This window comes from Periplaneta americana, chromosome 5 (assembly GCF_040183065.1).
Source record: "Periplaneta americana isolate PAMFEO1 chromosome 5, P.americana_PAMFEO1_priV1, whole genome shotgun sequence".
NCBI lineage: Eukaryota > Metazoa > Arthropoda > Insecta > Blattodea > Blattidae > Periplaneta > Periplaneta americana.
In genome coordinates, this window is record NC_091121.1 from 4,700,418 (window position 1) to 4,713,766 (window position 13,349).

Here is a 13,349-nt window from a genome sequence, read left to right on the forward strand (position 1 = left end):
TTATTATTATTATTATTATTATTATTATCATAATTATTATTATTACACTGATTTTATCAACATTAAGTGCTAGTCCTGATCACATATATATCAGATTGGTCTTTGCCATGTTATGGAATGGCAACATATAAAAGAAAACAACCACCAGAATCGCCACTGTTGAATGTAATTTTTTTTAAGTCGACCGCTAAATAGAAATACAGTTGCAAGCTATTACCACAGTGTAATATCATAGTCACGAAGCTTGAGGTGATTTTTTGCATTCCTCGTAATACAGCGCTCCAAGCGGTTAGCAACTGAGAGTACTAGGAACAATAGACTGTGCCGGTACTAGTTGGCGATAGAGGCGATTGTAGCGATCCTAATGTCTAGCAACTGAAGTTCAACTGTCATTGGATGCATAATAACAATAATTTTGTATTTTGTTACTGTGTAATATTTTGAATTTACATTAAAATATATTAGGTCCACACAAAAATTCTTTATTCGTCAAGTTTAAATGGAAAAATTTTCTATAAATGCCAACAATAAAAAGAAATATTTATTATTGTGAACTGTATTTATATTTTTCATGTCTCTGATTTCATTTACAGTTACATTAGATTTAAAAAAAAATCTGTTTATTTTCAAAATGATCACATGATCTGTTATCGCGCTTTCAATTTCTTACAACTCTTCGAAACCAACATCAAGCACTTCTTTCTATCCCTCATCATAGAACGTCTTTATACTCATCTTCCTATGCTGTAGAAATACCTCGCCTCTGGAATTCGTTACCTAATGAAGTCAGGGACTGCCGGACTTTATCACAATTCAAAATTAAATTGGAAAATTTTGTCTTAGTTAATGTTTTTAGGTATTACTAGAAGTATTGATTTGTGTTTTTTTTCTTTTTTAATCTATATTAAAATTCCAAGTTTCTTGTTTATGTTAGTTAATTAGTTAGGATACAATAAAATTATGATACTTAATCACTCATTTAAAGTTTGTGTGACTGCAACCTGTGTATATTTTTGTGTGGCTTTACTTTGTTTATAGTGTTTTTTCTCTCTCTCTCTCTCTCAATATTTTTTGTGTAGCTTTATTTTGTATATACAGTAGAACCTCTACTATCCGTGGTAATGAAGGGGGTGGACTGAACGGTTAAGCGAAAAAATCGGATAATCCGTGCCATAAAATGTTTTCGTAAATTAAGTGAATAATAGTTGTATTTCTTAATTTCCTCCGTGTTCTTGTGGTTAACACGCTAGGTAGTGAATCAAAAGTTCACTCATTCAAGACTAGTTGTCAACGACGGGTTTTTAAGAGGTAAGGAAATTCCTTGTAATGGCTGTCAGCGGAAACATAAGAATAATACAGGTCTCATGTTGTAGATTTACATACTTTAAACACTTTATTGTTGATTTGTATTAAATCGCTCACAGTTGTAACACCAATCTCGTACTCTGATGTGAGATGAGCCACAGTTTCTCTTTCCCCGAACCACTCAATTATTTCCGTTTTTTTTTTCGGTACTTAGCACAACACATTTTCTTTTGATACTCATGGAATATATTTTATATAGAAATTCTACAGTACGGCAACTCTAACAGCAGATCATACTGTGTAAGTTCAAGGTTTGTAATAACATACTCTAGACGAAATACGTGCTGGTACTAATATAACGTATAGTAGTACTTCACATATATGAAGAAGACAGACTATATATGTGTCTGTAGCAAAAAAAAAAAAAAAGCAAGAGAAACATAGTCGGATAATCCAGCAATCGGTTAATAGGGTGACAGATAAACGGGGTTCTACTGTAGTGCATTTTTTCTGTTTATTTCTATTATTGTATTTGTATTCCTGGTGTTGTGGAAGAGAAGGCCTGATGGCCTTAACTACACCAGAATAAATAAATAAATAAATATAAATAAATAAATAAATAAATAAATACATAACTAAATAAATAAATAAATAAATAACTAAATAAATAAATATATAACTAAATAAATAAATAAATAAATAAATAAATAAATAAATAAATAAATAAATAAATAAATAAATAAATAAATAAATAAATATATATAACTAAATAAATAAATAAATATATATAACTAAATAAATATATATAACTAAATAAATAAATAAATATATATATATATACATATATAACTAAATAAATAAATACATGCATATATATAACTAAATAAATATATATATGAATATAAAACTAAATAAATAAATAAATAAACAAATAAATATATATATCTAAATAAATAAATAAATAAATATATATATAACTAAATAAATAAATATATATATATATATAACTAAATAAATATATATATATATAACTAAATAAATAAATAAATATGTAAGTAAATAAATAAATATATATATAACTAAATAAATAAATATATATATAACTAAATAAATAAATATATATATAACTAAATAAATAAATAAATAAATATGTAAGTAAATAAATATATATATATATATATAACTAAATAAATAAATATATATAACTAAATAAATATATATATAACTAAATAAATAAATATATAAATAAATAAATAAAAATAAATATATATATAAAACTAAATAAATAAATATATATATAACTAAATAAATAAATATATATATAACTAAATAAATAAATATATATAACTAAATAAATAAATATATATAACTAAATAAATAAATATATATATAACTAAATAAATAAATATATATATATAACTAAATAAATAAATATATATAACTAAATAAATATATATATAACTAAATAAATAAATAAATATATATAAATATATATATATATAAAACTAAATAAATAAATATAAATAAATAAATAAATATATATATAACTAAATAAATAAATAAATAAACTTAACACATTTATTAAAAAGTTTTTTCCCTTTGGGATCCTGCTACTGTTACTGGCCCTACTATCACCATTTATACAGCGAGGAAGGAAAAAGACACTCCATAGAATTATTATTAATGAAAATGTTAATAAGAGCTGAATTGGAGGAATAATGGAGGACATGACGTAGCTAGGGATTTCTTGCTTCAAGGAAAATACAGCAAACTCCGTTTTGACGAGCAGCTCGAAATTACCACAGAACGCGGACAGTTGAGATATCCTTTAATTTAATTGCTCATTAAATTGCAGGTCGCATATCTTTCGCCCTGGAGACGTACTGGTACGAACCTCTCGACCCGAATTCGCAAAAAGACCACGAGGCGGTGCAGCAAATGTTGGAGTTCAATGTGAGTAGAGTTATTCAGAGCATGGAAATGAAGGGCGGTTATATGCACCTAACACGAGTTAGTGGAAATCATGCAACACTACTGACAAATAAAATTAGTTCTCTATGCTAGAGTACAGGGTGTCCGGGAAAGACCTGACGAAAAAGAAGTAATTATATAGGGTAAACATTGGTAATTTCGTGACAGTGGTTATTTCGTGATACCTTTTCTTTGCTCTTTCGTGAACTAATCAATGGTGTTACGAGATTTAAATTTCCGCCAAGGGATTGCATATGTTGTCCGGTTTCCAGAAACATACAGCTACGCTTCGTGTGACTATTGTAGCTGCTTCAGTGAGCTTTTATGTTTGGAGAGAGCAAGTTAGCGTCGACTTCTCAGGCGTACAAATTTTGTGGATGTTTGTAATGTAATTACAAACATCCACAAAATTTGTAAGCATATGATATTTGGTACAATGATTTATTATATCTTAATGAAATTTTAGGAAATGTTTTTTGGAATTTTAGATACAGCTGTAGTCGCCATATAGGCTTAGCTTCACTGACAGAAATCTTAGCTGTTTGAGGCGAAATTTTGTTGAGCATTAAGCGTTACATTATATACTATTTTAAAATTGTATTACAATACTAATTTTAGAAATCTGAAGATAAGATGTGATAAAAAAAAAGAAAAGAAAAGGGAGACGCAATGGGTTCAGTGTAGCTTCTGTTTGATTTGTTATCATGCTAAGTGCCAATGATAAGTGCTAGATGACTTACTTGCAAGAATTGTGGCAGAAGATGGAACATGGCTCCACCATTTTGGACCGGGGACAAAGAGGCAGACAATGGAGTGGCATCATGAAAATTCACCAAAGAAATAGAAATTCAAAAGTATACCTTCAGCAGGAAAAGTTATAGCTACTGTGTTTTCGATTCAGAAGGACTCTTGCTTGTGGACATCATGCCACACGGAACCACCATTAATTCTGACGCGTATGTTGCAACTCTCAAGAAACTTCAAGCTCGACTGAGTCGTGTTCGACGATATCGGGAGAAGCAGGATGTTCTGCTATTGCACGAAAACGCACAGCCATATGTCAGTCACAAGATCACAGACCAGATCAGAAAATTCGGATAGACAATACTGAAACATCCGCCTTACAGTCCTGAACTGGTACCGTGTGATTACCATCTCTTTGGTAAACTGAAGGATCCCTTCCCGGAACGAGGTTAGAAGATGACTCCCTTGTGCACGCTCCTAAAGAGTGGCTCAGACGTGTTGGTGCAGGGGATTATGTGGAAAAGTGACATTTTGTTCCTAAAGGATGTATCTACATTCTGTGAAAATAGAAAAGCTGTAGGATAAAAATATAATTTTTAAACAAATGTTATGCATTACTTTTGGAGTTACCCTATTATTATATATAGGCTATAGTAAAGTCCGTAATAAAAGTTTTCACCCTTTCAGGGAAAAGAAGATCCCTATTCAATTTCAATTTTTACTTTGATTTCATTCTTATTATGTGTCGATATGTATTTCTATGTTTTCTTGCTATGAATATTAGACGGAATTACTATGTTTGAAGTCTTGTAACAATAAATGAGAATTTAAATTGACTTTAATGAATTTTTCCAGAATTCTCCTACCTCTCACGAAATTATCAATGCAATATCACGAAATTACCAAGGTTATCACGAAATAACCAACCTTTCAGCTTAAGTTGTAAAAGTGGTTTTTGGCACTTGTTCAAGAACGTGTCCAATCTTTTATGTCTCCAGATCTGTACAACAAATTATCGTCTTTTAGATGAAAAAATCGGAATAAGGATATATTTACACATTTACATTTTAAATTAATTTTCATGAAATTATCACGAAATTACCAATGTTTACCCTATCTGAAACTGTTACAGTTATTACCTCAATGTTTTCACAGTTAGAAAGAGAAACTCAATAAGTTTTGTTACCTAGCAGCATGTTACACGCGTGCGCATACCATTGCGCGAGGAGAAAACGAGAAAAAGCTCTTTCTGCGCAGCGTATATAGACAGCCTTGCTCTCAGAGCTGCGAATGCAAGTTGTGCGTGGACCAATTGAATAGCCGAACAATGTTTACCACAGTAGAAAAAGCAGAATGCGTTTTGTGACTGGCTGAATTTAAGTAAGTCAGCGTGTACAACGTCGTTTCCAAACGGACAAGAGCTCACAGTAACGGGTAACACATACCTGGATATGCTGGGAAATTACGCTGTCCCACAACTACCACCAGAATCCGTGCTTCAACAGGATGGAGCCCCCCACACTATGCTAACCATGTGCGCGCTTTCTTCGATGACACGTTTCCTGACCGTTGAATTGGAAGAGGCGGACCTACACCATGGCCATCACGGTCGCCGGACATGATCCCATTGGATGTCTTTCTGTGGGGTTTGTGAAGGACGTGAGTTACGTGGCCGAATCTACGAAGCAATAAGACTAGTCACACCGGAGATGCTTTCGTATATGTGGCAGGAGATTGAGTATCGCCTGGACATAGCCCTGGTCAGAAATGGTGCTCATATAGAGGTACATTAAAACTTATTGTGTTTCTCTTTGTAAGTGTGGAAACTTCACGACAATAAATGAAATAGTTTCAGAGATATAGTTATTTATTTTTCGTCAGGTCTTTCCCGGACACCCTGTATTATCAGAGTTTCGCTGTTTTAAAATTACATTGAGGGAGATAAATTCCTTCGTTTAGCTTTCTACTACGGAAAAGAAAATGAAGATATTACCTGTCTTCGACTTACAGCAAAAGAATTCGATAAGAAGACTGAAGAAAAATTTACAGATTACATTATACAATACAGTTCATTGTGCAGAATTAAGCCAATCGTTTTAAACTCGTGCTAAATATTCTGTTTCATTTCATGTTTTACTTTGTTTTCCTAGCAAGAACTCTTGAAATTATTTCTCCTTTCATATTCCCTACTTTTCTCTTCTCTTTATTTCTCATCATTATATTATATTTTTATTACGTCATTCTGCTTATTTTCATTCTTTATATCTATTTATGCTCGACCATGCCGAAATGTAATAATTATACACCTGGTAGCAGTCCTTTAATTCACCTCATTAAAGTACGCCTATTCATTAAAGTTCAGGTGTTCCACCAATCAGAAAACACCATTGTAGCAATATGAAAGCGCAAGTATCGATTATTCTCGGATATGCAATCGAAAGACAACTAGCGAAATGTCACGGAGGCTGGAAATCCAATACTGTCGCAGAAGGTTATGTTCTGTTACTATAATAATTAGCGTTAATTGTAAATAATATTCAAATAAATTCAATTTGTCATCTCGTTTTTCAATGTCTAAATCAATTTCAAGGTTATATCAAGATTAATGTTTATTTTACTCTCTAGATTATATCAAGGTCAATGACATTTGTTTCTCGGAAAAAATCAATACTTTCGCGTCTGCGCACATCTCATAATGTACGAGATATTGCATGAGGTCAGTTCCGCTCCCCAGTCAAATAAGAATAACATGAATACTTATGAATAATTTCAAGTTAGAAATATGGTCAAGCATAAAAAGTCTTATGAAACTCGCCTATAATGGTAATTAAGACGCTCGTATGAAAATTATGAAACTCGCTTGCGCTCGTTTCATAAACATACTCGCATCTTAATTACTACCATTATAGGCTCGTTGCATAATGTACTATTAGTTCCTTATTAATAATTATGTTATACTTATACATCTGTGAGCAGTATGGGATGAAGATAAATGCAAACAATACGAAGACCATGGTCATAGGAAGAAAAATAAAGAAGGTAAACTTGCGAATTCTAAATGAGGCAGTAGAGCATGTGGACAGCTTCAAATACTTGGCGTGTACTATAAGCAGTAACATGAGCTGCTGTCAGGAAGTCAAAAGGAGGATAGCAATGGCAAAGGAAACTTTTAAGACAAAAAGGAGCATCTCGTGACCTCTGGAAAAAGAACTAAGGAAGAAACTAGTGAAGTGCTTTGTGTGGAGCGTAGCATTGTATGGGGCAGAAACATGGATATTACGACGAAGTAAAGAGAAGCGAATAGAAGCATTTGAAATGTGGATATGAAGAAGAATGGCGTATGTGAAATGAACAGAGAGAATAAGAAATGAAGCTGCGTTGGAAAGAGTGGATGAAGAAATAATAATGCTCAAACTGATCAGGGAGAGAAAAATGAATTGACTGGGTCACTGGCTGAGAACAAACTGCCTACTGAAGGATGCACTGGAAGGAATGGTGAACGAGAGAAGATTTCGGGCAGAAGAAGGTAATAAGTAGATTATATCCGGAGAGTAAGAGGAAGGCAGAAAATAGGAGACTGGAGAATGCTGGGATTGCAGTGAAAGACCTGGCATTGCGCAGAACACTATGAATGAATGAATGAATGAATACTTCAATTTCCTTCATTTGTTTCCTGTCATTTTAATTCTTTTCTTCAATCTTCTCTTCATTCGACTCTTCATAGTCACATTTCTCCCAGCTTCCATCTTGTAATTTTCCTGCTTTCTTTCGCCTGTCTTCATCATTTTCATTTCCTTTCTCTTACTCTCCTAATCATGCTTCTCCTTAGTCTTGTTCTTCTTATTCTTATTTCTTCTTAATTCCTAGAAGTACGGCTAACAAAAATGTATAACTTCTGTTCCTTTGCGGAAGGCTTTGGAGAAATGAATGTGTTAACATTTTGATTGTGAATTTCATGAAATTCTAAAGGGGAGAGGATGGTATTTTTTAAAACTTGTTTCCTATTTGGTGTAAAATATTAATTTTGTGTATGTAGAGAGCTCATAGCTGTGACAACTCAACCAAATATAAATATTTCGGAAAAAATATATATATATATTTGGGGGCCAACAAAAAAATATACCCAATGCAGGATTGTACTAAAACCGATATATCTACACCGTTTTTAAAGATAGATTCAAACAGGTTTTTGCAATGTATTTGCAAAAGCATGTTCTACAAACTGCCTTTCACAGAATTTTGATATTAGTCCCTACGTTTGTAAAATAAATAATTAAAATTTAATAACAATTTTCTGATTTCCTTTCTTGCAACAAACGGACGCATTTTTAAAATGAAATCAATTAACAAAATTCTGTTACACAGAAAAGTTTCCTAATAGTCTAAAGAATGTGTGTTCTAAATTTCATGCATGTGTCTTTAATAGTTCAGAAATTATATCCATTTTTGTCTGGCAATGTAGCAAAAAAAAAAAAAATGCAGTTGCTGGAAACCGACAAAATCGGGCGTGTGTATTTAAAAATCCATAGCGCAGGAAGATTAAAAATGACGTTTCAACATCCGATAAGGGCATAAATACCCAAAAAATGTTACGCTATGCATTCCACACATATCAAAGGGTATTTAAATTTTTTTTTAAATTTAATTTACCGGAAACAACAATAAAAGTGGGCGAGTGATTTAAAAATCCATAACGCAGGAAGTTTAAAAATGGCGACTCAACATCCGATAAGGGTACAAATACCCACAAAATGTTACGCTATGCATTCCACACATATCAAAGAGTATTTTAAAGAACAAAAATTTTTGAAAATGTAATTTACCGGAAACGACAATAAAAGTGGGCGAGTGATTTAAAAATCAATAACGCAGGAAGTTTAAAAATGACGTCTCAACATCCGATAAGGGCACGAATACCTACAAAATGTTATGCAATGCATTCCACACATATCAAAGGGAATTTTAAAGAAAAAAAATTAATTTAATTTACTCGAAACAACAATAAAAGTGGGCGAGTAATTTAAAAGTCCGTAACGCAGGAAGTTTAAAAATGGCGACTCAACATCCGATAAGGACACAAATACCCACAAAATGTTTTGCAATGCATTCCACACAAACCAAAGGGTATTTTAAAGAAAAAAAAAATAATTTAATATACCGGAAACAAAAAAAAAAGTGGGCAAGTGATTTAAAAATCCATAACGCAGGAAGTTTAAAAATGGCGACTCAACATCCGATAAGGGCACAAATACCCAGATAATGTTATGCAATGCATTCCACTCACAACAAAGGGTATTAAATTTTTTTTTTTTTAATTTAACTTACCGGAAACAACAATAAAAGTGGGCGAGTGATTTAAAAATCCATAAAGCAGGAAGTTTAAAAATGACGTCTCAACATTCGATAAGGCCACAAATACCCACAAAATGTTATGAAATGCATTCCACTCATAACAAAGGGGATTAAAAATTTTTTTTTTTAATTTAACTTACCGGAAACAACAATAAAAGTGGGCGAGTGATTTAAAAATCCATAACGCGGGAAGTTTAAAAATGACGTCTTAATATCCGATAAGGGCACAAATACCCACAAAATGGTATGCAATGCACATATCAAAGCGTATTTTAAAGAAAAGAAAATTAATTTACCGGAAACAACAATAAAAGTGGGCGAGTGATTTAAAAATCCATAACGCAGGAAGTTTAAAAATGACGTCTCAACATCCGATAAGGCCACAAATACCCACAAAATGGTATGCAATGCACATATCAAAGCGTATTTTAAAGAAAAGAAAATTAATTTAATTTACCGGAAACAACAATAAAAGTGGGCGAGTGATTTAAAAATCCATAACGCAGGAAGTTTAAAAATGACGTCTCAACATCCGATAAGGCCACAAATACCCACAAAATGGTATGCAATGCACATATCAAAGCGTATTTTAAAGAAAAGAAAATTAATTTAATTTACCGGAAACAACAATAAAACTGGGAGAGTGATTTAAAAATCCATAACGCAGGAAGTTTAAAAATGACGTCTCAACATCCGATAAGGCCATAAATACCCACAAAATGGTATGCAATGCATTCCACGCATATCAAAGGGTATTTTAAAGAAAAAAATTTAATTTAATTTACCGGAAACAACAATAAAAGAGGGCGAGGGATTTAAAAATCCATAACGCAGGAAGTTTAAAAATGACGTCTCAACATCCGATAAGGCCATAAATACCCACAAAATGGTATGCAATGCATTCCACACATGTCAAAGGGTATTTTAAAGAAAAAAAAATAATTCAATTTACCGGAAACAACAATAAAAGTGGGCGAGTGATTTAAAAATCCATAACGTAGGAAGTTTGAAAACGACGTCTCAACATCCGATAAGGCCATAAATACCCACAAAATGGTATGCAATGCATTCCACGCATATCAAAGGGTATTTTAAAGAAAAAAAATTAATTTAATTTACCGGAAACAACAATAAAAGTGGGCGAGTGATTTAAAAATCCATAACGCAGGAAGTTTGAAAATGACGTCTCAACATCCGATAAGGCCACAAATACCCACAAAATCTTATGCAATGCATTCCACACATGTCAAAGGGTATTTTAAAGAAAAAAAAAATTAATTCAATTTACCGGAAACAAAAATAAAAGTGGGGGAGTGGTTTAAAAATCCATAACGCAGGAAGTTTGAAAATGACGTCTCAACATCCGATAAGGCCACAAATACCCACAAAATCTTATGCAATGCATTCCACACATATCACAGGGTATTTTAAAGATTTTTTTTTTTTTTTGAAAATTTACTCATTTTTCACCAGAAAATACCATCCTCTCCCCTTAAAATTCGAGTTCAGAATACTAGAGTAAGGTATTCATAATCATGTTTTAGTAGCAATTTAGTCATAAACACTTAAATTATCGACTCATCGTGTAAGAATACATTTCATTTCAAATTTCCTTCATCAACTGTATTGACGTGGGTGTGGAATGTTGCCAACGGCACAACCAGAGAGAGCACCCACCCCTCTGCAAGTCAGTAAAGTGAAGAACTGTGTACCGGTATTCATGGTCGGCTGCATTACTACACGTTACATTTAATTTTCTCCAAATGTCAAAGTTCTCAACATAATATTGGTTCTATCATGAAAATTATGTGCGAAGATTTGCTCGTAATTATTAACCCTTAATTCGTGTGAATTAATGTAACTCGCTTCCTTCCAATCCGCGTAGGCCTACATTGTTCATTGAGAAGAAAATTGGAGTAGCATCTTGCAGAATAATAATAATAATAATAATAATAATAATAATAATAATAATAAAAACAATAATTTATCCTTTGAAGAGTGAAAAAAATTCAAATACTTTCAAGCAACAGTAACAAGTACAAATGACACTCTAGAGAAAATTAAACGCGGAATAAATATGGGAAATGCCTGGTATTATTCGGTTCAGAAACCTCTGTCTTCCAGTCTGCTTTTAAAAATATATATTTATTATAATGTACCGAAGTACATATGATATTTCCATGCAGATATTCTGCGTCGTCATACGATGAAAGAGTAATGGAACGGAGAAAAATTCTCTCCGGCTCCGGGATTTGAACCCGGGTTTTCAGCTCTACGTGCTGACGCTTTATCCACTAAGCCACACCAGATTCCATCCCGGCGTCGGAAGAATCGTCTCAGTTTTAAGTTCCAACTCTTGGGTTCCCTCTAGTGGCCGCCCTCTGCACTACGTCACAGATATCTATGAACCTAGGACCGAAGTCCACATATGTGCTGAGGTGCACTCGTAATGAGTGACTAGTTGGCCGGGATCCGACGGAATAAGCGCCGTCTTAAATCACGAAGTGATTTACGCATATCATATATATTTATTATAATGTACCGAAGTACATATGATATTTACATGCAGATATTCTGCGTCGTCATACGATGAAAGAGTAATGGAACGGAGAAAAATTCTCTCCGGCGCCGGGATTTGAACCCGGGTTTTCAGCTCTACGTGCTGACGGGTTCAAATCCCGGCGCCGGAGAGAATTTTTCTCCGTTCCATTACTCTTTCATCGTGCTTTTAAAAAACTTGAAGTTAGAATTAAACACCAGTTATATGACCGGTTGTTCTGTATGGTTGTGAAACTTGGACTCTCACTTTGAGATCAGAAGAGACTTTAAGGGTGTTTGAGAATAAGGTGCATAGGAAAATTTTTGGGGCTAAGAGGGATGAAATTACAGGGAAATGAAGAAAGCTACACAATGCAGAACTGCACGCATTGTATTCTTCACGTGACATAAATAGGAATATTAAATCTAGATCCGCACATACGTACATCATATGCAGTAAAATAAGAAGATCAAAGATTTTTTGAAATAAAATGAAAGTAAGATAAAAAGAAATTGAATTGTAGTTTCAAATGAAGTACAAGTGTCGCCGTAAAATGTGCAGAGAACACTTCAAAGCTAGCAAGAAAATGTCCGTTATGGTTATTACAGGGACGCCAAATGTACGACAAAATGACAAGAATTTTGTTTGCGCTCACCATCAAATCGACGACTTCTATATCCCTGATGTTTTGTAATGAGAGATAATTGGCTCGTAAATTGCTCTTTTCTCTTGATTAACTTCCTCAGGTTGACTCCGATGCTTCTCGAATCTGATGGTCGGATCCAGAAAATAACCTTTTGTCTCTCCAGGCTTAAATGCTATGATGTCGATACGTCGAAGACTTCCATGTCGGCTATTTCTTGAATTTCTTTGTAGGTGGTGTAGCCATTGGACATAAGGCGTGTCGCGAATACAGACCTGATCTTGTGATGCTTGCTGTTACGAATAGTTTCGTCAAATGGCCATGAACCCAAGACATGAACCAAAGTTTCAATCTCACTGTGACATGGCCTACAGTGATTATTGTCTTGAGTTCTGCCTGGAACTCAGCGTGTACAGGAGCAACATTACCGATCATCTTTAGCGCATTTCTCTACGGTATGATGTCTGACCCAGCTGTTTGCGGGAGTGAAGTCTTGATATAAGTTGACACTTTACCTTTTTGTGGCATTTGACACCATTTATTAAATTCTTGAAAGCTCAAAATTTTCCTCACTTTTCTTGAATCAACTAGACTCCTTTTTTTTCTTAAAGATGCATGATGATTACCTTCTTTTGCAGTATTCATAACGGCACATCTTTTTATAACTACTACCAATTCCCCATAACTAAATTCCGCAATCTAAAGGCCTACGGAAATAATAAAAATAAACATTCATTAGAGAGAGTTTCCTCTATATCGGTACGCGTTTTTGCAAGAGAATTATTTTTGTAATGC

The 13,349-nt window shown here is 33.2% G+C and overlaps 1 protein-coding gene across 1 annotated transcript in view; it reads left to right on the plus strand.

Moving 5' to 3' along the window:
• LOC138699420 (myrosinase 1-like) overlaps window positions 1-13,349 on the plus strand; it is a 64,392-nt gene that overhangs the window by 25,727 nt on the left and 25,316 nt on the right. Inside the window, exon 6 of the mRNA XM_069825281.1 lies at window positions 3,161-3,258. Coding sequence (XP_069681382.1) covers window positions 3,161-3,258 — 98 coding nt within the window. The remainder of the gene's footprint in view (window positions 1-3,160; window positions 3,259-13,349) is intronic.